The 20,367-nt window shown below is 42.2% G+C and overlaps 1 protein-coding gene across 2 annotated transcripts in view; it reads right to left on the bottom strand.

The window, feature by feature from the left end:
* Positions 1-945: 945 nt before the first annotated feature.
* The window catches only part of LOC306817795 (ankyrin repeat and BTB/POZ domain-containing protein 3-A), a 156,101-nt gene continuing 136,679 nt past the window's right edge, over positions 946-20,367 (bottom strand). Inside the window, exons 6-17 of one of the 2 annotated variants that reach the window (XM_079334989.1) lie at positions 18,787-18,876; positions 15,994-16,095; positions 14,305-14,398; positions 13,032-13,167; positions 10,058-10,293; positions 7,756-7,934; positions 7,377-7,482; positions 5,950-6,052; positions 5,783-5,864; positions 4,936-5,004; positions 4,731-4,844; positions 946-3,780 (exon numbers count right to left, since the gene is read on the bottom strand). In XM_079334989.1, coding sequence (XP_079191115.1) covers positions 3,550-3,780; positions 4,731-4,844; positions 4,936-5,004; positions 5,783-5,864; positions 5,950-6,052; positions 7,377-7,482; positions 7,756-7,934; positions 10,058-10,293; positions 13,032-13,167; positions 14,305-14,398; positions 15,994-16,095; positions 18,787-18,876 — 1,542 coding nt within the window. In that variant the 3' untranslated portion in view covers positions 946-3,549. The remainder of the gene's footprint in view (positions 3,781-4,730; positions 4,845-4,935; positions 5,005-5,782; positions 5,865-5,949; positions 6,053-7,376; positions 7,483-7,755; positions 7,935-10,057; positions 10,294-13,031; positions 13,168-14,304; positions 14,399-15,993; positions 16,096-18,786; positions 18,877-20,367) is intronic. The other variant, XM_079334990.1, reaches the window with a different exon arrangement.

The following is a 20,367-nucleotide window of genomic DNA, read 5'->3' as shown; positions in this document are numbered from 1 at the left end:
TAAACAACTGGTAAGTGTTATCTAATGCACACCTGGTGGACAGGTCAGTAGGGAAAAGATAAACATTTGAAAGAAAAGGTTCAATTTTGAATATGCGTTTGCACTGAGGTAATTAGAGACATTTGTGTCCAGGCTTTCAGGAAATGAAACAACACATAATTTGTGCTTAAGCTGCAGGGGAGGCAAATCTCAAAACACCTGAGCCAATTTGCACATAAATGACGTGAACAACACTCGGGCTGCGTCCCAAATCTCTCACTCATTCCCTAATCACTTTACAGAGTTAGACTATACAGTTCACTCATTACTCGAATAAACAACAAAACGTATCGGACACCGCTTGTTGCTGTCGCACAATTTAAACGTGCAGCATAACAGCGGCCGAGGATCAATATTATAGTTTATTTATTATTTTTTTGTTCCTACAGACTCTTGACTTTAGTCTTTCATTATCGTTAGGACAAATTTACATTTGACTCTCTCTCTCAAAACGACGTCTAGATTTCTGTAAAAAACGCCTTAACTATGACTTATTATCTGTTATCATGTTTGCTCCTCTCGTCAGCCTGACAGCTGTGACAAACTCCACTTTCTGCTAGCAAAAAAAAATAATAAAATAAAATCAGGGAACTGCAATGCATGATGGGATATATTGCTCGGATGGTGACGATCGGCTGTACACTACTTTTCCCAATGCATTGTGGGATAAAATGATTGGACTATATAGGGTATGACAAGGCTCACCACTACATAATGGCGAGTTCACTTCATAGTGCGCTCTATGATATAGTGAACAGTGAGCGACTTCAGACACAGCCTCGGACGTGTTCAAAGTTTGATCTGCCCCCCCAAACCTCCTTCTTATTGCCTTGTTTTGGATTGTCCTCTTTGTCCTCCTTTCTGTTTACTTGTCTTGTTCTTGTTTGTTTTAAATCTCTATTTGTGATCTTCACACTTGGACATAAAGGGATTTTTTTTTTTTTTTCACGTGTGACGTGGTACTTCTCTCAAGTGTTCCAGTGTTGACCTCCCTTTTTGGCTTTAGTTTAAAGATGTCGTTGGAATTTGATGACGGATGAAAATTAACTTGGTTGCATGTTTCAGCATCAACAAACTCCTTAAGCTCCTCAAGCTGCATTCACATTTTGGACTTTTCCTCCAAAAATATCCTCATCCTCAATCTAACTTTGAAGCTGTACCCTTTTAGAAAGTTCATGTGTGAGTGAACCTCTCTTCAAAAATGATTAGTTATTGAGAACTTCTGTGTAGCTGGAACCTAAAAAAAAAGGGGAATTTAAAATGCCTCTTTAAATCGACCCTGATGATTTGGAATGTCTCAGAAATAGCTCCTTAACTGAAGGGGAAAATCCTCTGATTGAACTTCAACTGGAACGATCAACACCATACTCAGCCCTACAGATCTACACGGACAGCACACCTACGGAGGAGAAACAGAGGATTCAAACAAACAGATTAACCATGCAACTTTTGCATAAACAGACACAGAGCGGGGACAAACGGTTCAGGGAGCACATTCAATGAGACTGGTGTCATCAGCCAAGCGAGTGAGGGAGAATACTGTACATCAGATTACAAAAAAAAGAATGACCAGCACGATGACTCCGATGGCGTATTTACACTTTGCTTTTAAATATCCTTGAAAGAGAAAGTCCCTGCCAAATCCATCTCCAAAAAATCCAGCTCAGTCAGTTCTGCAGTGGATAGAAAGTTTTAATAAGCAGCGTTTTCCCCTTACTTCAACTTTGAGAAAGTGGTCCGTGAAGTAAGCTCTGCATAAAAAGCAATATCAGGGCAGCTCAGTTGAGTAGGTGTCATGCAAAAAAAGAGTCAACAGTGTTTTCGTGGAGTTAATTTCCCAGTTGGACATCCGTGTTTTCAAGCATCTGTCAGCATAGAGTTCACTGAGTGGGCCGACTTTAGTTGAATCAGCGCTGCAGCGTCGGCCTCAGTGGAAGTTCCTGTGATCAGTTTGGCCTCTGCACACAGTTTAGATATAACACAGTGAAACGCGTCCAACAAACAAGAGACAGACTGACAGTAAAGAGGTTCAAACGAGTCCACCTAAAGTCCGTCTCCTGGGGTTGCTACTAGTCACTTTTATTGTATGTATAGGAGGATTATATTTTGGCATGTGTTAATCTTTGTCCATAAAGTGAGGTTGAATGTAAACCAAAGTCTCATATCATAGATGATGAGAAAGCTGCTTTATTTGTGTTAAATTTCTACTCTACCTTTTTAAGCGAAAAAAGGTGTACAGAATGTATTTCATGCATTTCTCTTAGGCCTATATGAAATACGATAATCACAATTAGGTCTAAATGATACTGCTGGGTCAAGTCAGTTATGTTTTTTTTTGTTTGTTTTTTTTTACTGTTTTTTTGTTGTTGTTGTTGTAGGGGTGTTTAGCTATAAATGGGAGCCATTAGGAGGCAAGGTGAGAAAGTTCTCACTCTGACTTTGTCACGTATGTCAGAAGTGACTCCCGGGGAGGGAGAATTAAAGAGAATCCCTGACGTAAACAATCCCACAGCCCGTCTTCAGGGCCAGGACAGATGAGCGACGCTGTAGTCAATTTGAGCTAACATCAAGCTCAGGTGAGAAGCTCAAATGCTTTGTAAAATGTCATACTGCTCTATTCAAGGTTGTATTTCCGCACTGCTATTAATGAAGGATATCTGATATCTGACAAGTCTTAGCCAACTATTTCACTGCTTTTCAATTAATGAGAACGACAATTATTGGTGATAACTCAACGGGAATTTTGTCTATAATTCAAGTTGAAACAACATGTTTAATAACTCAGTATAGCATTGACAGCTAACAAAGTAAATACCTAGAAATGATCAGTTAGCTAACATGCTAAGTGTTGGTATGTTAGCTAGCTAAGAATAACAGCATGTGTGATGTCGCAAAACACATTTGGTTACTCACTTGGGAGGATAAGCGACTGCAGCTAATGTTAACAACAAACAAATCCATAGCTAACATTTGCAAATATTACTGTACAGCTAGCTAACATAACTATTGGTAAGCTATCTTAGAATAACATCTAATTAAAGGATTTTAGTTTCTAAACAGTACCAAAGAATTGGTACTTGAATGGTACAAAGATATTTGATAGCATCAAATGTAGGAGCAGATGAGCCAAAAGAGCTAACCTAGCATTTCCTAGCCCGCTAACATTGCTGCTAATGTTCACATTTCCGAATAAACCTTGTGGAAAGACAAAATTGCAATGTTAGCTTGGATGTTCATGACTACGAATGATCTGCTTATAAATATGTCCACTCGTCCCTCCAGATTTTCACTTTTGTTTTAAATGCTAAATTCGATATCAATTCCTACGCGTCTCACAACAATGAAGCTGAAGTGCAACATTAGAACAGCATCTGAGCTTCCCTGAGCATGACCTACGAGTAAAAGGGCTGTCGCGTTAATATGGTCTATAGGCGGGGCACAGGTCGTTGAAAATGGCGTTACATGGATGGCTGTGTGCCTGGATCGAAGGGCTTCTGGGAGACGATGTTCTCACACCACGGAGCCCTTGGAGGTGGAGAGGTGGATGGAGCGGATTCGCACAGCCAGATTTTTCTCCAGCTCAAGGAGGATGTCAGTGCAGATGCCAGGACTGGACGCGGGGCTCTCGGGGGGCGGAGCTTCGTATAACAGCTGCTTGAAGCCGTCGAGCTCGATCAGCAGCACCATGTTCTTCAGGAAGTAGCCCTCGATGAAAGCAGTGAGCTCCGAGGCGCCAAGGAACTGCATCGTCAAAAAATGATGGAGAGAAAAAAGCAGAACGTGTTTCACTGTGCTGAACAAAAAGAACCTTTAATGTGATTTTAACATCTTCCAAATTAAATTAGGCTTGTTGTTTACGTTGATTATCTTGTTATTGTAATTATGACATCACATTTTGACATTTTATCGATACAATGTCCGATGAATAAAAGTGTCTTCAGTCTCAGTTTAACATGTTAACTTTCTAAATATGCTTAAAGTTGCTAATTAGCAACAAACAAGAAGTAAGGAGAAGGCTTGTGGGAATGTCTGTAGTTTTTTTTTTATATTACTAAGACATAAACAAAAAGTTGAGGACAGAGTTGAAATATCTCATGATGGCATTAAATGATCTATCCACACAGTTAACTAAGCCAACAGAAAAATGGGCAAAGCCAAAACCGCTATCTCTCTGTCTATCATCATAGGGAAATGTATGTACATTATTACTGTCATTACTTTCTTAAAGCTCACGTTTCTGTTTTACTGTCTTTTATCTCAGAGTTTCTCCCTGGACTGATCTGAGAGAATGGTTCACACAGCCACAAGCCCATTGTTGCTAACTTTTATTTTTTCTCTTTTAAAATGAGCTGCTTGTGTACTTTTTTTTATTATTAGATATTTTAGCTGAAAATGAGATGCCTGCTGTGGAACATAATGATTAGAGAACTGAAAAACCAAAACCTCAAAGTTCAGGCTGTGAAGCCAAAATAATGTGTTAAAAGGCTAAAGGCACGTCTGGCAGCAGTGAATCAGAGGGGTTGTAGCTAGAAGTCATTTAGACAATCATGAATATTATCATTTTGAGAAGAGCAGCGTTATATAATCACACCTTTAATAGATACCAGAGTGTCATAGCCCTGCTTGTTTATCATCTCTGATGAGCTGTGTATGAATGTGTACTGATTAAATGTCAGTTGTCGTCCTCTCACCTTGGCGTGTTTGTACAGATCCACGCAGGTCTCGGTGGTGATGTTCTTGGAGCAGATGATCTCACAGTGTCTCTGAAGGGCCTCTAGTTGGAAGAATTTGGCTGCAGACAGAAGCTGTGGAAACAGAACAGCCACAAAGAATGGAGGATTAGACGTGATAATTCTGGCGCTGTCGCTCAGCAGGTTTTGGTTAAGTCGTTCTTACCTCCATCACTTCAGTGTTGCGTATGTGCAGAGACTCAGTCCCTCCGCAGTACAGATACTGCATGACCAGCTGAAACGCAGATGACAGTTCAGTCAATCACAATGTTTCTATTATATATTCATTAATTCCCCATAGTGTGGTTTCACTGCAACATGTTTCAAATTCAGTCTCTGTGCATGAATCGAATAATCACAAATGCATCTGCTTCTGCTATCTTTCAGCTATTTCAGGATTTTTTCCCACCGGCCAAATCTGTAGTGTTCCAAAGGCGTAGAGCTAAATTCAGTCACTAGGTGGTGTCTGTCAAAGTCGACCATTCCTGGAACAAATTACCATCACATGTCAGGGACCGTGAGAACGACTCAACCTTTAAAAAGGGAACTCAAACATTGGTTAAAAACAAACCAGTCATGTGCTCGTACATAACATCTGTCCTCCTCTTTTGGTGCCAGCTCCCAGTTTGTATGTCTTTATTTACAGATAGGAAAGTGGATCGAGTCAAATATCAGAGAGAAAGTGGGGAACGACATGCAGGAAATGGGCCACAGGTCAGCCCCGAAGGACCGAAGCCTCTCCACATGGGGCACGCTCACCGACGCCCCTTCATGGCTTGTTGTTGTGAATCTTAAATGTTGTATTAATGTCTCTTTGTCTTGATGCTTTTGTGAACTGAAGCTCCTTGAATCTTGTTGCTCAAATATGTTTTGGAAATAAATGACTTTCATGAGCTCGGGTGGTTTGAGGGACACCTGAAGCACTCCTGTTGTCTCTCTCTCTTAAACCATTATATCAGTGGCTTTTGTCAGGTTATCATTGGAGAGCTAACGTGCAAGAACAAAAATCTTACATGGAAAATATTGTACTTGACGTGGCTTATCTCAATACAGGTGTTCTCTGCAGCTGGTCGATTCTGTAGCAGTGACTTGAACCTGGAGGAAACAGAAGGAGTTGTTAAAGGTGTATTAAGAGAAAACGAGATAACAATCAATGAACCAGCAGAATTGTCTTTGTTACCTCTGTGAGGCTGTAAACAGCAAAACTTTATGTGCATAAAACGGTTTCCCCTCCACCAGGAACGTGACGTCGGACATGTCCTTGTTGTTCAAGAAGTGAGGGTCTGAAAAGAAGAACGAAACAATAAGAAGAGCTCAGCAAGTCTCCTGAATGCAGGCAGGAAACGCCTGAGATCATGTGGTTCATGCGTTATTCAGATTCTCAAAGTGACGTCCCGGCCTTTGAGCTTTTTAGTCTCCTCGAACATCACAATGAAAAAATGATCTGAAGTCATTTCTACGCACAAAAAAAAACAATGGAGCATTTTGTGACTTGATCCTGAACCTGTTGTTGTTCCGACACTAGATGGCAGCGCAGCACAGTCTCTCACTGTGTCGCTGCCTCTTCCTGCAATGATGACAAACATGAGACCAACGATCTGGAAACATCTGTGACTTTATCTTCATCATCTTACAAGAAATAACTGCACCGTGATCTGCACTTTTACTGTACTGTATACAACGTCTGGATGATTTTCTGTTTCATTCAAATCATTCTTGCTCTTTGAGTTAAAGAGTCTGTGCTCCTCTATATAAAGCTCTGAGTTAAAAATGTTCTTTCCATAAAGCTGCCTGGACTTCCTGCAGCTTCAAAATGGCTTTAAGCACCTGATCCGACCCATAAAACACATCCTAACTTTCATGTGCATGCACTTCCTGCCTGCAAAACACCCCGACAAATATGATGCACCGATTATGAAGATCCCGACCGATACAGATGTTTCAAATAACTATCTAGCCAATTTCCAATTCGTGTACCGATGTTTGTTTCATGACTTCTTCTGGTGTAAGACTCCCATAATTCAATAATTTTGTCTCATATTTGACATAAAAAGAAGAGTCAGAGCTGCTTGACAGATGACTTCAATAAAAATCCTCTTCTCTGACTCAGTAGTTCGAAGGGATGTGAAGATCGTGAACTCGCGATAAGATTCACAGCGTCACCCTCTGCACTGCCATGAATCTTACAGTGAGTTTAGCGAGGCGACAGTACGGCGGGGGCGTGGCCAAACCGTTTGTTTTGGTGTTATGCTGGTGCTCAAGTGCGACATCTACTGGATCAAAAAGTCGCATTTTAGGACCGAAAGATGTAATACGAAAGCACTCCAACTGTAATCAGCTGATTTGAGCTTTTTATATCTGCTGGAAAACAAAGTGTGTGAACAAACAAGAGATTAAAAACCTACAGGGACCTCCTGGAGTGTAAATATGAGGACGAAAATAAGCATATATTTCTTGGGTTAAGCACTCTAACCTCACTCAATCTCTCAGCTCCCAACGTTCCTGTCTTACCCTGCTGTCACCTCGTCGTCACTCAGATTCAATTTATGCAGAAACGACAAGAGAAAAGGGAGGAACGGATACTATTTTTAACCCCAAGTTCTTTACCTAAGCGTGAGGTCTGTTTCCTCTTGATCTCTGTCAGCTTAGGGATGGGGAAGGGCCCATAGCACTGAGTGAAGATGACTGACAGCTGCTGGCTGATCACCTCGTTCTGCAAAACACACAAACGAACACACATCAGGATGTAAAGTTTATAAAGATTGAAGTTCCTTGACCTTTTTTTCCCCCCCGGTTTTCAAATCTTCATGCAAATGTATGATAATATGGTTTAGAGTGCATCTGAAAATATGCAAATGTGAGCGTTAATGTCATCCCACAAGCCCAGGACGGTTTGTATTCCCAGATATCCAGCCTCACTTTGTCAGATGTTTTTCCTCTAACAAGCGTTTTGTTTACGAGCACATGAAAGGGGAGCGGCGCTGACCTTGCTGGCTCGGAGGATCTGGAACATGAGCGGCAGGCCGTGTGTGATGAGCTCCTCGGTGTACTCCTCCTCCTGGATGCAGCTGAAGTCTTTCAGCAGGCCTTGGATGAGCGGCCGGCGGTGCTGGACGAAGCAGGTACGCAGGGACTCGAGCCAGGTGTGCAGCGTCCAGGGAACGCCTGGGAACGACACCACACGGACAGTGAATACACGTGGAAAACACATTTCAATGGAGAAGCAGTTTTTTTTTTCAAGGGCGACAGAACCGACCATGTTTCCATCACTGCACGGGGGTGAGAGTGAGTCGGAGGGCGATTGCACGGTGAGAGATGGATTATGGGAAAGTTGGAGGATCAGCAGGAAATATAAAGGGAGCACTTGATTGTATTTAAAGAATGCAATATTTAGAAATGTCTTTGCAAAAAGATGAAAATGTCACATTAACATGAATTAGAAAGATGATCTGATTAATGCAGAAGATCAATGTCCTTGAGTCATTTCTCTGTAATCGTTGTTTAAGCAGTAAAATGACAAAAATACACTTTTTCTTTTAGTCATAATGCATTAAAATACGCATGACTTTAGGTGTTTAGAGGCTTGGTCCCCAAAAATCAACAATATGAAGATGTATTTTTCGGTGGCGTTGGATCAGCTAGCGGTTATGTTGTGCGCCACATGAATCGTGGGTTTTGACTCCAACCCCGTCCTCTCTCCTCCCAACGTTTCCCATCTCTCTTCAGCTATTTTATCGAACCTTTAAAAGGTCATGTCATGGATGCGTTTTTACATCCTGGTCTTTCCGTGTGAATTTACATGCAATGTGAAGCTCCAAGCTAACGAAAGGGTGCTAACATTAGCCCGCTAACACGACAATGCAAACACGAGGGGGAGGGGGGCTGGAGGTGTGGCCGATCAGCAGCTTGTTTTGGTTTTATTCTTCTGTGCTCAAGGGCGACATCTACTGGATCAGAGAGTTGCACTCGTTTGAGTTTAAGTTATTATTTTATTTTTTTTTTAAACCTTTTTGTTAATTTAGAAACTATGAATCTAGTAGAATCTTGGGAACATGTCTGAGAATAATTTTTCATACTCCGACTTGGACGAGAAGAAAAAGTTTCAGGAGCTATCACAACAGCTTAGCACAAAGACTGGAAACAGGGGTTAAACAGTTTAGCCCAGATCCCTACACACACACACACACACACACACACACACACACAGCCACCTCCTCAGAGTAAGAACAAGAGCTCCTTGGTTTCTCAAATTCATCCTGAAACAGAAAGTGTGTGTGTGTGTGTGTGTGCTCCTAATGAGAACAGGATGAGGGATGGTGAAACACATTGCAAACACACAAAGAAGACAAACAAGCCCACAGCCCCCCGGATGATACATTTTGGGCAGCACACGGACAGTCGAACAGGGTCGGCTCTAATGCTCACACACTGTGACAGATGACGTAATCTGCATCACGCAAACCATTATGCAGACACCATGAATTACCCTCCAGCCGGGCAAAATCAGCCTACCAGAAACTCTGAAGCTCACGAGTTAACACATTATTTATTGTATTTATACCCCAGAGTGAAGCTTCAATTTGACAGATTTACACTTTTGTCTTTTGTGAAAAATATTCTTAAATTGAAAGCAGCTTCGAGGTTGATTGTTTTTCTCCTGTTTCCAATCTTTATTCATATCTTTGTATTTAACTCCTGTAGAGTCCAAGTGGCAACCTCCAGTGTTGAAAAGTGGAAGTGCAAAAAAAACCTGCAGTTCCTCGAGTGTCCACTTGAGACATGGAAGTCCCATAAACACTCCAATTTAAAATGTTTGTTTTGATAGTAAAAATAAAACATTTTATTAATTTTTTTCTTCTCTAGTTTTTACATCGTCAAGCTAGAAAAAAAAGTAGAAGCTTTCAGGTCGGGTAGAATGAGTTATCGCTGAACCAGTTCTCTTGCCCGCTTTCATCTCGACAACACCTGTTGGTCTGACGTTCGCCTAGCGAACTGAGTGGCGTCCAAAACGGCCAAGTGCGGAAGATTGTTTGAAGCCATTTTCTTCCCATGAACTTCACAGTGGATCTTATGTCTAATGAAATGGATGATGCTGGGGTTAAAGATGATATGTCACATATATAAACTCCCGTGTGTGTCTCATGGCTGAATGAGCGGTAGTGATTTGTGAGCGAGTGTAGAGGACAGGACGGGACAGGAGCACAGCATGAGCACATCTCCAGGACAGCTGGAGGCAGCACAGAGCGAGCGGCGAGTGTGCCAGTGAGGCATGCATTAGTAAATCTGACCTAAGCTGCGGATGTCTATGGTGATGTCCACATGGCCGTGCTCTGCGCTATGGTACATGGCCTCTCTCAAGGCCCTCAGTCTGGCCTTTCCTGTTCGCAGGGTCCCTCCTCCGCCGTTGGCCTGCGGCACCAGCCTCTTCTCGCTCGGGTCCGATCCCTCCGCGAGAATCTCCTCCAGGGACAGAACATCCCCTTTCTCCTTCTCCGACTGCGCCAACAGCTTCCGAAACACATTCCTGGAGGGAAGGAGGGAGAACGTGACACACTCAGACGGAGGTTAAAGGGGAGCAGAGTGTGAAGATGCAGTGACAGATTCTTTTAAGGTCAAGAAGAAGAAAAAAGTTACTAGGGAGGGGGGGGGAGAAAACCCGAAGAAGAAAAAATAAAACACCTAGCACAGCCTGAGGTTAAATCGTAAGAGGAGAAGCTGTGAAGTGGATGATAACAGGCTGGGAAATGGTTTTAAATTAGGCAAACACGCACTGTGTTAACTCCACATTAAGCTCATGCAGCCCTCCAGCTTTGATGGCACTCGAAATCTTCTCATGTACTAAATTAAGCATGATGACGACTTTAAACATCCAGAGCTGGTGTGTAGAGTCAAAAAACATCAAGCTGGATTTAAGCTACTTTTCCCCCCCTTTCATTCTGCAGATTCATGCAGCCGAGGCGGATGTCCTCGTTTGGAGAAGAAAGGACTCAGACACGCAGCGTGATCGCAGCCCGGGGATGCATCAGAGCGCCATCTGCACCAGAGAGGAGGGGCAAACACATCATCATTTCCTGATTCTCAGATTGTTTGATCACGGATGACAAGTCGGTGGGAGGCTAACTGTCGTCACTTTGAAGCTGTTTACCAGATTTTGTTTGATGGACCAAAAACAGTCCCCTGGGTTTTAATGAGCGAGCATTTCGGCCGATACAGTGCAGAGAACAGACGCCCGAATTGTCAACCTTCATGCGATTGTTGCGCAACAAAATTCTTCCACCATGGGCAAAAAAAGCTGCAGTTTTTACGGCGTTCAGTCTTCGCGGGTCGGCTTCTCGCAAGATTTGCAGAGGCTGGCTGCAGGGTTTGCTCTCATTCAGCCACAGTAGCTTCATTTAAGTCCTGCACTGATTTTGGGTGACAAGGCCTGGCTCGCAGTCAGCCCCTCAGTTCAGAGCCGTGTGCAGGCCGCTCGCTCTGCTCACTCTGTACTGTTGCAAAAACAAAGGACACCGTTGTCTAAAGTACAAATTGTATTTTGTTTTGAAGAGTTGTGCTTTTCAAAATGTAAGAGGGACACAGAGATTCAAAAAGGATCCAGACCACAAGGGATTAGTAGTAAAGGGGACATATTATGAAAAATCCTCTTCTACAGTGTTTTTGAACATTTATTTGAGTAACCTGAGCGTCTACCAACCCACAAAATTTGAAATAAATCCATCCAGTCCTTTAATTGTGGTCTGATTAAGTCTTACCAAACACAGAAGAATGCTCCGTTTCAAAATTTCTCGGTTTGTGACATCACAAGTTGGATTCTGTTAAAGGAAATCCCCTCCCCTCCCCGGGTGTCTCCACCCATGAACTCTTTTGTGCAGGTCCGCCATTTTTATCGTCTCTACAGAGGAGTGATAACTACCGGGAAAACTCAGGGGGCGGGGCTTATTGCATTTAAAGAGACACGCACACCAAAACGAAGCATTCAGAGAGAGCTGGTTTCTACAGGGTCACAAACCTCCTCTGCTGGTTGATTCATGTTATATTTGGACCAAAGCACAGAAACACAGATGTTTCATTTAGAGCACAGGGGGGACTGTTTGAACAGGTGAAAAAGGGGGATAATATGTCCTCTTTAAAGTTAATGTCCAGGTAATCTGGGAAATAACTTCAATGCAGAAAGCTGAGTCGTCCCGCCAAAGCGATTCCTCATGGTGAAAAAACTCACTCACGTGTATCTTGTTTGGCCTTTTCACCCCTTCTGTACATATATTCACCAAAAACTGTGTGTTTTTGTTCCAAATGAACAACGACTCACCATCCATCTGTTTTTGGGTCCCTTTCTTTTTTTTGCCGCAACTAAATGTCAAAGAAAACGAGATGCTGGAGGGGTAGGTAGAGAGATACAGGATCACATGCAGGAGTCAGGTAACCACAAATGGGAAACAGAGGCAGTGGGAATGGAGCTATTATCCACAGACTGGTGGAGAGTAAATGGTAGATTGTAGATTTCAGGCTGATAGAAGGGACAGAGAGGCTCTGATATTTATCACTTAAATCTTTCAGATCTATTGTTTTAAATCACACACCGCTGCCAAGATGCATTAAATATGTTTTATTAAAGTGTAATAATTTTTGTATAGACTGTAATCTCATTTCCCCGTCCTTCTTTTGTTCATCATAATGCTTTGACTCCTCGACGGGGTTTTGATTCTGACACCAGAGAGAGAGACTCTTTGTGTTTGAAATGTTGCAGGATGTCCCTGTGGAGTAAAAGCAGAAACTCAACGCAGGGATCAGTGTGACGGTAGTTCAATTCTGTTATTTTTACTCGAGAAGAGGAAGGCACGACTTATTCACCAGCATCATCTCACCACCAATCCCACTGCAGCGTGAGGCGGCTCACGATGCACTGTAATTGATCGTCTTAATAATAATGCAAGCTTTTGTTTAGTTGGCCTGCTTCTCCGCTCCTCTCCCTGACAGCTCTCACTGCCCTGAATGTTAATGGGCTTTATCGTATTTAGCTGCAGGGAAATGATGTCAAACTGAAACCATAATGGCCGCCGAATAGACTGCAGCTCTTATCGTCGCCGGCTGTCTGACAGTGAGGGCGAGATTTCTGCCTCTCTTCTACTGCAGGATTCTGTGGGTGGCAGATGGACCAGAGCAGAGTGTGTAAATGGATCAATACAGAGGTAATGGATACGTCTCAGGCTGGCTGGCACTTGTGTGTGTCACTGTGTGTGTGTGTGTGTCGCTGTGTGTTACCTGTGGCCATGTGCCGCTGCCAGGCTGTAGGAGTTCATGTCTCCCAGCGGGGCCGAGGAGATGCCGTTTCGACACATGGTCCCGATCATGGGGTCGGCCCCTCGCTCCAAAAGCAAACTCACCAACTCAAAGTTACCTGAACAGTACAAAACGGTCACGCATGAATAAAAGGCTACCGCAGGACAATACTGATTACATTTGATGCTATTTTAAATCTCACTTTTATCATTTGGCTTTTTCTTTCTTTTTTTACTTTTTATTGATTTTTTATTTTACATATAAACGAACAAACAATGAACATAATACGAGCTTGGAAGTGGCCAATAAGGAGCCAGTATGCTACTAATTTAGCATGCTAATAAGCGACTTGTGTGTCCTTCATTTAAAGTTTTACCAAAGTTTGGATTTATCGTGATTCGTTGCATTGGCGCTTCAACTAAATGTGAAGGTCTGAAATTTTACGACAAAAAAAATCAAATGTTTGGAGAAGGCTCGTTAGACTTTAGTAGATGTTGAAGTGAGCTCTACGAGAAAAATCCCCAACAACCAACGGTTCCACATGGCGACTTGGATTGAAAATCTTCAGAAGCTGCATCAGTGAAATTTGAACGGCATAAACCAAAGTAGATTTCATTTTAAGCAGATTTAAACACCTCAATACTAATCTGATACATTCAAGACGCTGCTCATTAAAAATTAATCACAATGTAACCCGAGTCCCTTGATCCTCGTATTGCTCATTCCTAATTTGATATCCTGGTAACTTGTTAAGTGACAATAAAATAAAACAGGAGGGAGTCGGAGAAAAAAGATCCCGAAGCTGAGTGAAAACTCTTTCATTCATTCCAATTCATTAAGGAAACGAGCTCTGGGAACGTGCTCTTTATTTCATCTCAGTTATTTATTGTGTAATGAAGAAGATGTTAAGAGAGTTATATGCAGCGGTTACCGTGGCAACCTGGCTCCCTGTTCCTTCCTGAGGTCGCTCACTGTGCCATGAAAAGTCACAACTGTAAACGTACTGTATGTCTACCCACTGGTTGAGTTAGAATGAACTTTTTTAAATAAAACACTGTTATACAAGCTCCCTGAGAGCCGGACATTAAAGTGGTCTCAGTCTTCTTTCCTTATCTAGAGCGAGAAAATAATACGCTTTGTTGTAGTCAAGATTTGTCTTTTTTCAGTTCACATTTGGTTGGCGGGAGAATTCATGTCAGGGTCAGTTAAGTAACGCTGGATGTCGGATTGTCTTTGCAGCCTCCCGTGTGGTTACCTGCAGCGGCGGCCAGCTGAAGCGGGGTCTCTGTGTAGTTCTCAGCCCCATCCTGCAGGGCGCCCTCCACATTCGCTCTGTTATCCAGCAGCAACTGTGGCAGAGAAGGAGGGAGGTGGGAGACGGGAGGGAGATGGGGGTACAATCAAGAAAGGGGGGGGGGGGGGGGGGGGGGAGAAGAAAACAAGCCAGGAAGAGATGTTGTGTTACACTCGGGCTTGGCAGGAGGAACACTCTCTCCTGCTGGAAACCAACACCACCTCAATTAGACGATCTCTAGCTTTGGACACCAAACACTCCTCGCTGCTCTTCCTCATTACGTTCTGACTAGGGGAGGCTTATTGTTGGTGTACACTTGCCTGAGCTCAGATAGGAGGAATCAAAATAGTTCTCCCCCCCCCCCCCTCCCCAACTCTGATTGTGTTGGTGGAGATTAATTATTGAAAAATTCCTCAGGGCGACGTTGTTCATCAAGCTTCCAGCCAGTGTCAGCCAGTGTGCCAACAACTACTGCAACACAATGAATCATATATTACAGAAGAACTCAAATATGGCGTCCCTGAATTGTTGTTTGAGCTCTGTGCTGCTTGTTTGGCCTCGTCTGCTGCTGCAGGACTATTCTTTAGATTCAGATAGATGTCAGAGGGGCTGAGTGACTCATCTAAACACATGAAGATCATACATAGGGAAAAAAAGAAACTCAATCATGAGAGTTGGACACCGAAATGTAAAGCTGCCATGCCAGAAAAGACAAAAATGTAGTCATTAACTAAAAAAAAAAGAAGTTATAATTCTCACTATATTCATCAAGAATCTGTTAATTATTATTTCATACAAATTATGAGGACTTACATTTTAACGCCAGATTGAGTTCTAACACTTATAACGTTGTATTTCTGTCGTGTCTCAAACTGAACCTGAAGTAGATCTTAAATAAGTTGTCAAATCGAGACATCCATATACATATTTCCTGTTTCCTGTTTCATGTTATAAAGTATCTCCGTTATATCCGGATATATATATATATACATATATATATGTAATGTAAATTGCTTTGTATATGTAAATATCCGTTTTCATGTAACACACCGATATATTTTCAATCAACCTGTTTTATGTGTCCTGGACTTTTTTCATCCTTTTTCTGCCATTTTTTTTTTTTTTGCACCTTGTTTATAGAGCTGAGAAAAAAAACCTCCCAATCTCATGTCTTCTACCTGGTCAAACGTAATTAAACACCTAATCGAATCTAATGAGTGTGAATGAAAAGTGTGATAACCGGATGAAAAGTAGCACAAGAAGAGTCTCTTGTTATAACAAATCGTATGATCTCACTCGGTCAAGGTAACGACTGTCACGGGACAGACATGTTTCTACAGTGTTACAAACACGTCTTCACACATTTGACACGTTACGACGTGACACAGATCTGTGTTGTTCTGGCACGGCGGCAGTACACTGCAGCTGTTTGCCTCTGCATGGGACTGAGACTATTTCCTGCACAGATAGGAGGATCAAGAAGGAGAAATCAAAATGACATGTGGAGTTGTTATTACTAGTATTACTATTATTATTATTATTATGATGCACCATAATAATAATCATCATCATTATCATATCCTCAGTTTTAGTACAAAGGTTCAGGGCAAGGGCCACAGGTTAATGTTTACAGGTGAGAAACGTCACTACCTGCACGACAGGGACGTGTCCGTGTAACACGGCGAAAGTGAGAGGCGTCCCCTGGCGCGTTTCAGGATAAACTGAGGGGTGCTTGTTTACTGTGCTTGGCACCTGGGAAGTCATAGGTGAAGTTCAGGGAGAGAGATATATAGATATATATATATATATATACAGCCATTAACATTCACAGCTCAGGACAGGGGGAGGAGAAGGAGGAGCGAGAAGCAGTATGCAGGAGGAGGAGGAGGAGTGTAAGCAAAGTGAGGGCAGGATGGCAGAGGGAGATTTTCCTCTTTTGAGTTTCACAGGAAAAATCTTGGAGCAGCTTGAAATCTTAAAAAATACAAAAAAAAAACACCTCTCGTTTCAATCCTCACGCTTTACGTTGGGAAGTGCTTCGATCTGCATCGGCACGGCTCTCGGGCCGCACTCTGCGCTATCTAGCGTCTTTAAATAGCGTTTCATTTCAAAGGGGAATGAAACCAGAGGGGGGAAACACAACATTGGCAAGGTCTACAAACACTGTCAAAATGGGTGGTGCTGACTCATGAACAAAGCGGCGTCGGGGTAAAATTAATACCGCCACACAGCCTGATGTTGTTCTGCGATTTCTTAAGTGGCTTTATCCCTGCGTAAATTATAGAAATTATTCTTAAATGTCGCCTAGAGGAGACCTCTTTTCCAACAGACGCTTAATGTAATGTCACATTTCATTAGAGCTTTGACGCTAAACAACAGTGGGACTGTTGTGTTTTTTGTGTTCGCAGTTATGAATTATTAATCGCTTCATAATATCAGGCAGTTTCAGCTGGAGCACAGGGCTTCGCTGTCTGCAAAAGCTTCCCATATTGGGACTAACGACTTTCACTAAATGCCTCTCATATAGTTTTACCAGTGGTGTGGAGCTGTTATCTGTTTTCACCCAAAGTACAATCACAAAGAAATAATTTCTCCCTGCAGATAGTTTAAGTTTTATATGCTGAGGTTTGAAATTTCTATCCGCTTCTTAACACAGAGGGAGTGATTGGAAATTCGTTTGTCGTTTGTGTTGGGTCATTACCCTCCCACCTTCCTCAGGACATCTTCACTATTATCTCCCCAAACAAACAAACCCAAAAGAACTGTTGGCTGCTAAATCAGGAATGAGGCTGGTCGAAGTTTATGGTGTTTTTTTTTTGGCTTGTGACATCTTTAAAAAAAAAAAAAAAAAAAAAGTCTAATCATGACTCAACGAAAAGCTAAATTTTGCTATAAATCCTACAATGGCTGGGGGTTACAACCTCCTATAAAATGTTTTTGCGCTTTAGTTGCTGCAGAGAAACCACCTCAAGTTTATGATGTGAGTGGAGAATTGTCAGGAGTTAAAACAACATAAAGCACACGGGTAAAAGCTGTTTATCATTTTAACGTCACGTATCATGAGGTTACAAAACATAACATAACGTCAGCTAAAATAACATAAGGTAAAATAACACAACACAACACAAACTTACGTTACCTAACATTATCAAGTGTAGCATAAAGTAAAAAGTTATAAAAACAATGTAACGTTACGTGACTTTACGTCACATAACGTCATGCAATGTGAAGTAACGTAGTGGAACGTAATCTAATGTACCAAAGTGTAAAAAATTCAACATACGTAACGTAACGTTAGGTGATGTCACACGTCACGTTATATATTGTAAAGTAAGGTTAATGAAGTAAATGTAACGTAATGTGCTAGTTAAACAACAAAAACTGGCGTGATAAGTCTTACGTTATTCTTTGTCTCTCCTGATCTTAAAACTAAATTAACTGTAACAGCTTGGTTGTTACAAACATGTGAGTATAAGGGCTTAGTTACTTGCCATCAGTTTTGGGTTTATTCATGAAATGCTCCCGTGGATTGTTAAAGTGAAAGGAAACTAACAACCTTTGAGGACCTTTGGGTGAGAGGACTCTTTCTATTCATCTTTATCGTCTCGGTGCAACAGATGAAACTAAAGAGAGTCAGTATTAAAACTTTTTTTTTAAAACCTCAGCACTTAAAACATCTACAGGACTGTTTTTTTTATTCTTCTTAAAAATGTTTGCTGCATTTTGGGTGAATTGATTCTTTCAGTTTTCATTAAACCAAACAAACTCCTGGATCATTAATTCAGGTAAGCCTTTGCTTAAGAGTCAACACACCTTCACTTAACACAGCTGCTGAACCAGTGGAGCGATCACAACAGTTAAACGATGAGGTCAATATGATGGAGGAGAGTCAATGAAGCGTTCACACATCTGAATATACTCATCACCAACTAAATTTAAAGCTGCCGAACACAGACAGAACACACTGCAGACACACAGTCATATTGTTTCCACTGCTGCTGCAGGTTCAACTAGATGAAGTTCATGCTGGATGCACAGTCTGTGGGAGCGAGTTACACTAAGTGCACACACTGCTACATGGGTAATGCATTATTGATGTGATGTAAGGCAAACCGCCTGCATTTAGAGACTATCAGAGGATTAATATTCTGCATCCGTGTAGAGACAAACTATCATTGTTACTATGCAAATGATGCTTGTTCGTTGCTTATCTGTGCACTTCATGTAATGAGCTGCCAGGAGAACAGAGGGCATGCCGACAGCAGGTGAGACAATGAAGACAGAGAGAGAGGGGAGGAAGAGAGCGACACAAATCGTTTTCACTGATACACAACAACAACAACAACAACAACAACAACAAATGTAAATGAATAGTTTCAACAAAAACTGAAGTATGGAAATAATAAATGTGTAGATGCTGCTGGTTTTATCCTGAACACTGACCTCGCTGTTGATATCGGCTCCGGCGTCGAGCAGCATCTGGACCATGGCTTCATCGCCGCGGACGCAGGCGTACATGAGCGGGGTCATTCCCTGAGGGAGGGATGGGGGAGGAAGGTCAGACACGATTATTGATTTCTACGGTGAAATTTTCTGGATGAGGAAAGTTGACGAGTTTCTCTACAGTTATAAAAGTATTTTTATGGTCTTGTTTTTTTTTTAAAGATTTATTTTTGGCTTTTTTGCCTTTATTATCGATAGAGGAAGGGGGATAGAGTTGGAAATCAGGGAGAGAGCGGGGAGAGACATGCTGGAGAAGGAGCCACAGGCCGGCGGGAGAGGAGCATAGCCTCGCTACATGGGACGCGCGCCACCAGCGCCCCATGGTCTTGGTTTTAAACCAAAGTAATCATGTCCACACCTGCTCGTGCAAACTGAACCATTATATGCTATTTATACTACTCTTATAATTTTTACTTCTTAAACTATATTTAAAAGGCAAAAACGAACTCGCTACATCTGTGTTCTTTCTATCGAACAGCTTGGAGCCAAACACCGGGGGTTAGCTTGTGCTAGCATACGAGCAGTAAACGTAAACACTACTTCCTGCGGTGAGTTTGAGCTTCTGGTGGCGATGAGTCCAGGGAGGAAGCGCCACGTTTGAATGTTGTGTTTTCATTTCTACTAACTCCGCCTTTAAACTGAACGACCCAGATCACTGCAGCGCTCCCGCAACTCTTTAAAACGTTGGCTAGCTGTGAGGCCCGATCATTATCGTACAACAGGAAACTGTAGCAGGGACTGAAAATACAAGGTTGATAAACTAATGAATGAGCAGGTATCCTTAAACATTGAGCTCAAAGTGCTTACTCAGACAAGAAGAGGACTCAGAGTGAGGATGGAAGTGTGCTGCTTGTATTTGCATGAACAAATTAGTCGTCTGAAGTGCTGTCCTGTTCTTAATGTCTTGCTGTTGACTTCAACACCTAAACAAATGAAGTGCACTTAGGTGCACTTGAGCATGTTGATTCACTATCAGCATGAAACAGTGCAGGCAGATTTCTTTGCTCCTAAAGTTACAGTGAATATGTGGATTTCGGTGCAATCAGCAAAAACCCTTCAGAGACCATTAGCAGCTTTATGAGGAGCTCGCCAGCAGCTGTGCTCGTTAGCGGCGTAAGAAACCTACAAGAAATCATTTAGTCTGCAAGTCTTTCTTTACATAAAGTTCCTCACATGCCTCTGAAGTGCTGTGCTTGTGCACGTCAAGAGTTCTGGTCGCTAAAGATAGCCCTCAGAAATAAGATGGATTTCCTCCCTATCAATCAGAGACTTTAACAGTAGATGTTCTTGCAGGTTCATACTTTTAAATATCCACTCAGAGTGGCAGAATAGGTGGGCTGTGAAACTTTACTTCGTATACCACCATATGCACCGAGGGCTCTCTTGAGCTCGACAAGCCCACGCACATTATGCTCCGAGCTGTCGGGTGAAGTGTGAAAAGCAAGAGAAATTTGACTAAAGAGCTTCATTGTGGTGAGTTTCTCGACATTTATCAGGCTGTTTTTAAAAGCGTTTCAGATG

This window comes from Symphodus melops, assembly GCF_947650265.1.
Source record: "Symphodus melops genome assembly, chromosome: 22".
Classification (NCBI taxonomy): Eukaryota; Metazoa; Chordata; class Actinopteri; order Labriformes; family Labridae; genus Symphodus; species Symphodus melops.
The sequence above is the reverse complement of the archived record's forward strand: the minus strand, read 5'-3'. Positions and strand labels throughout refer to the sequence as shown.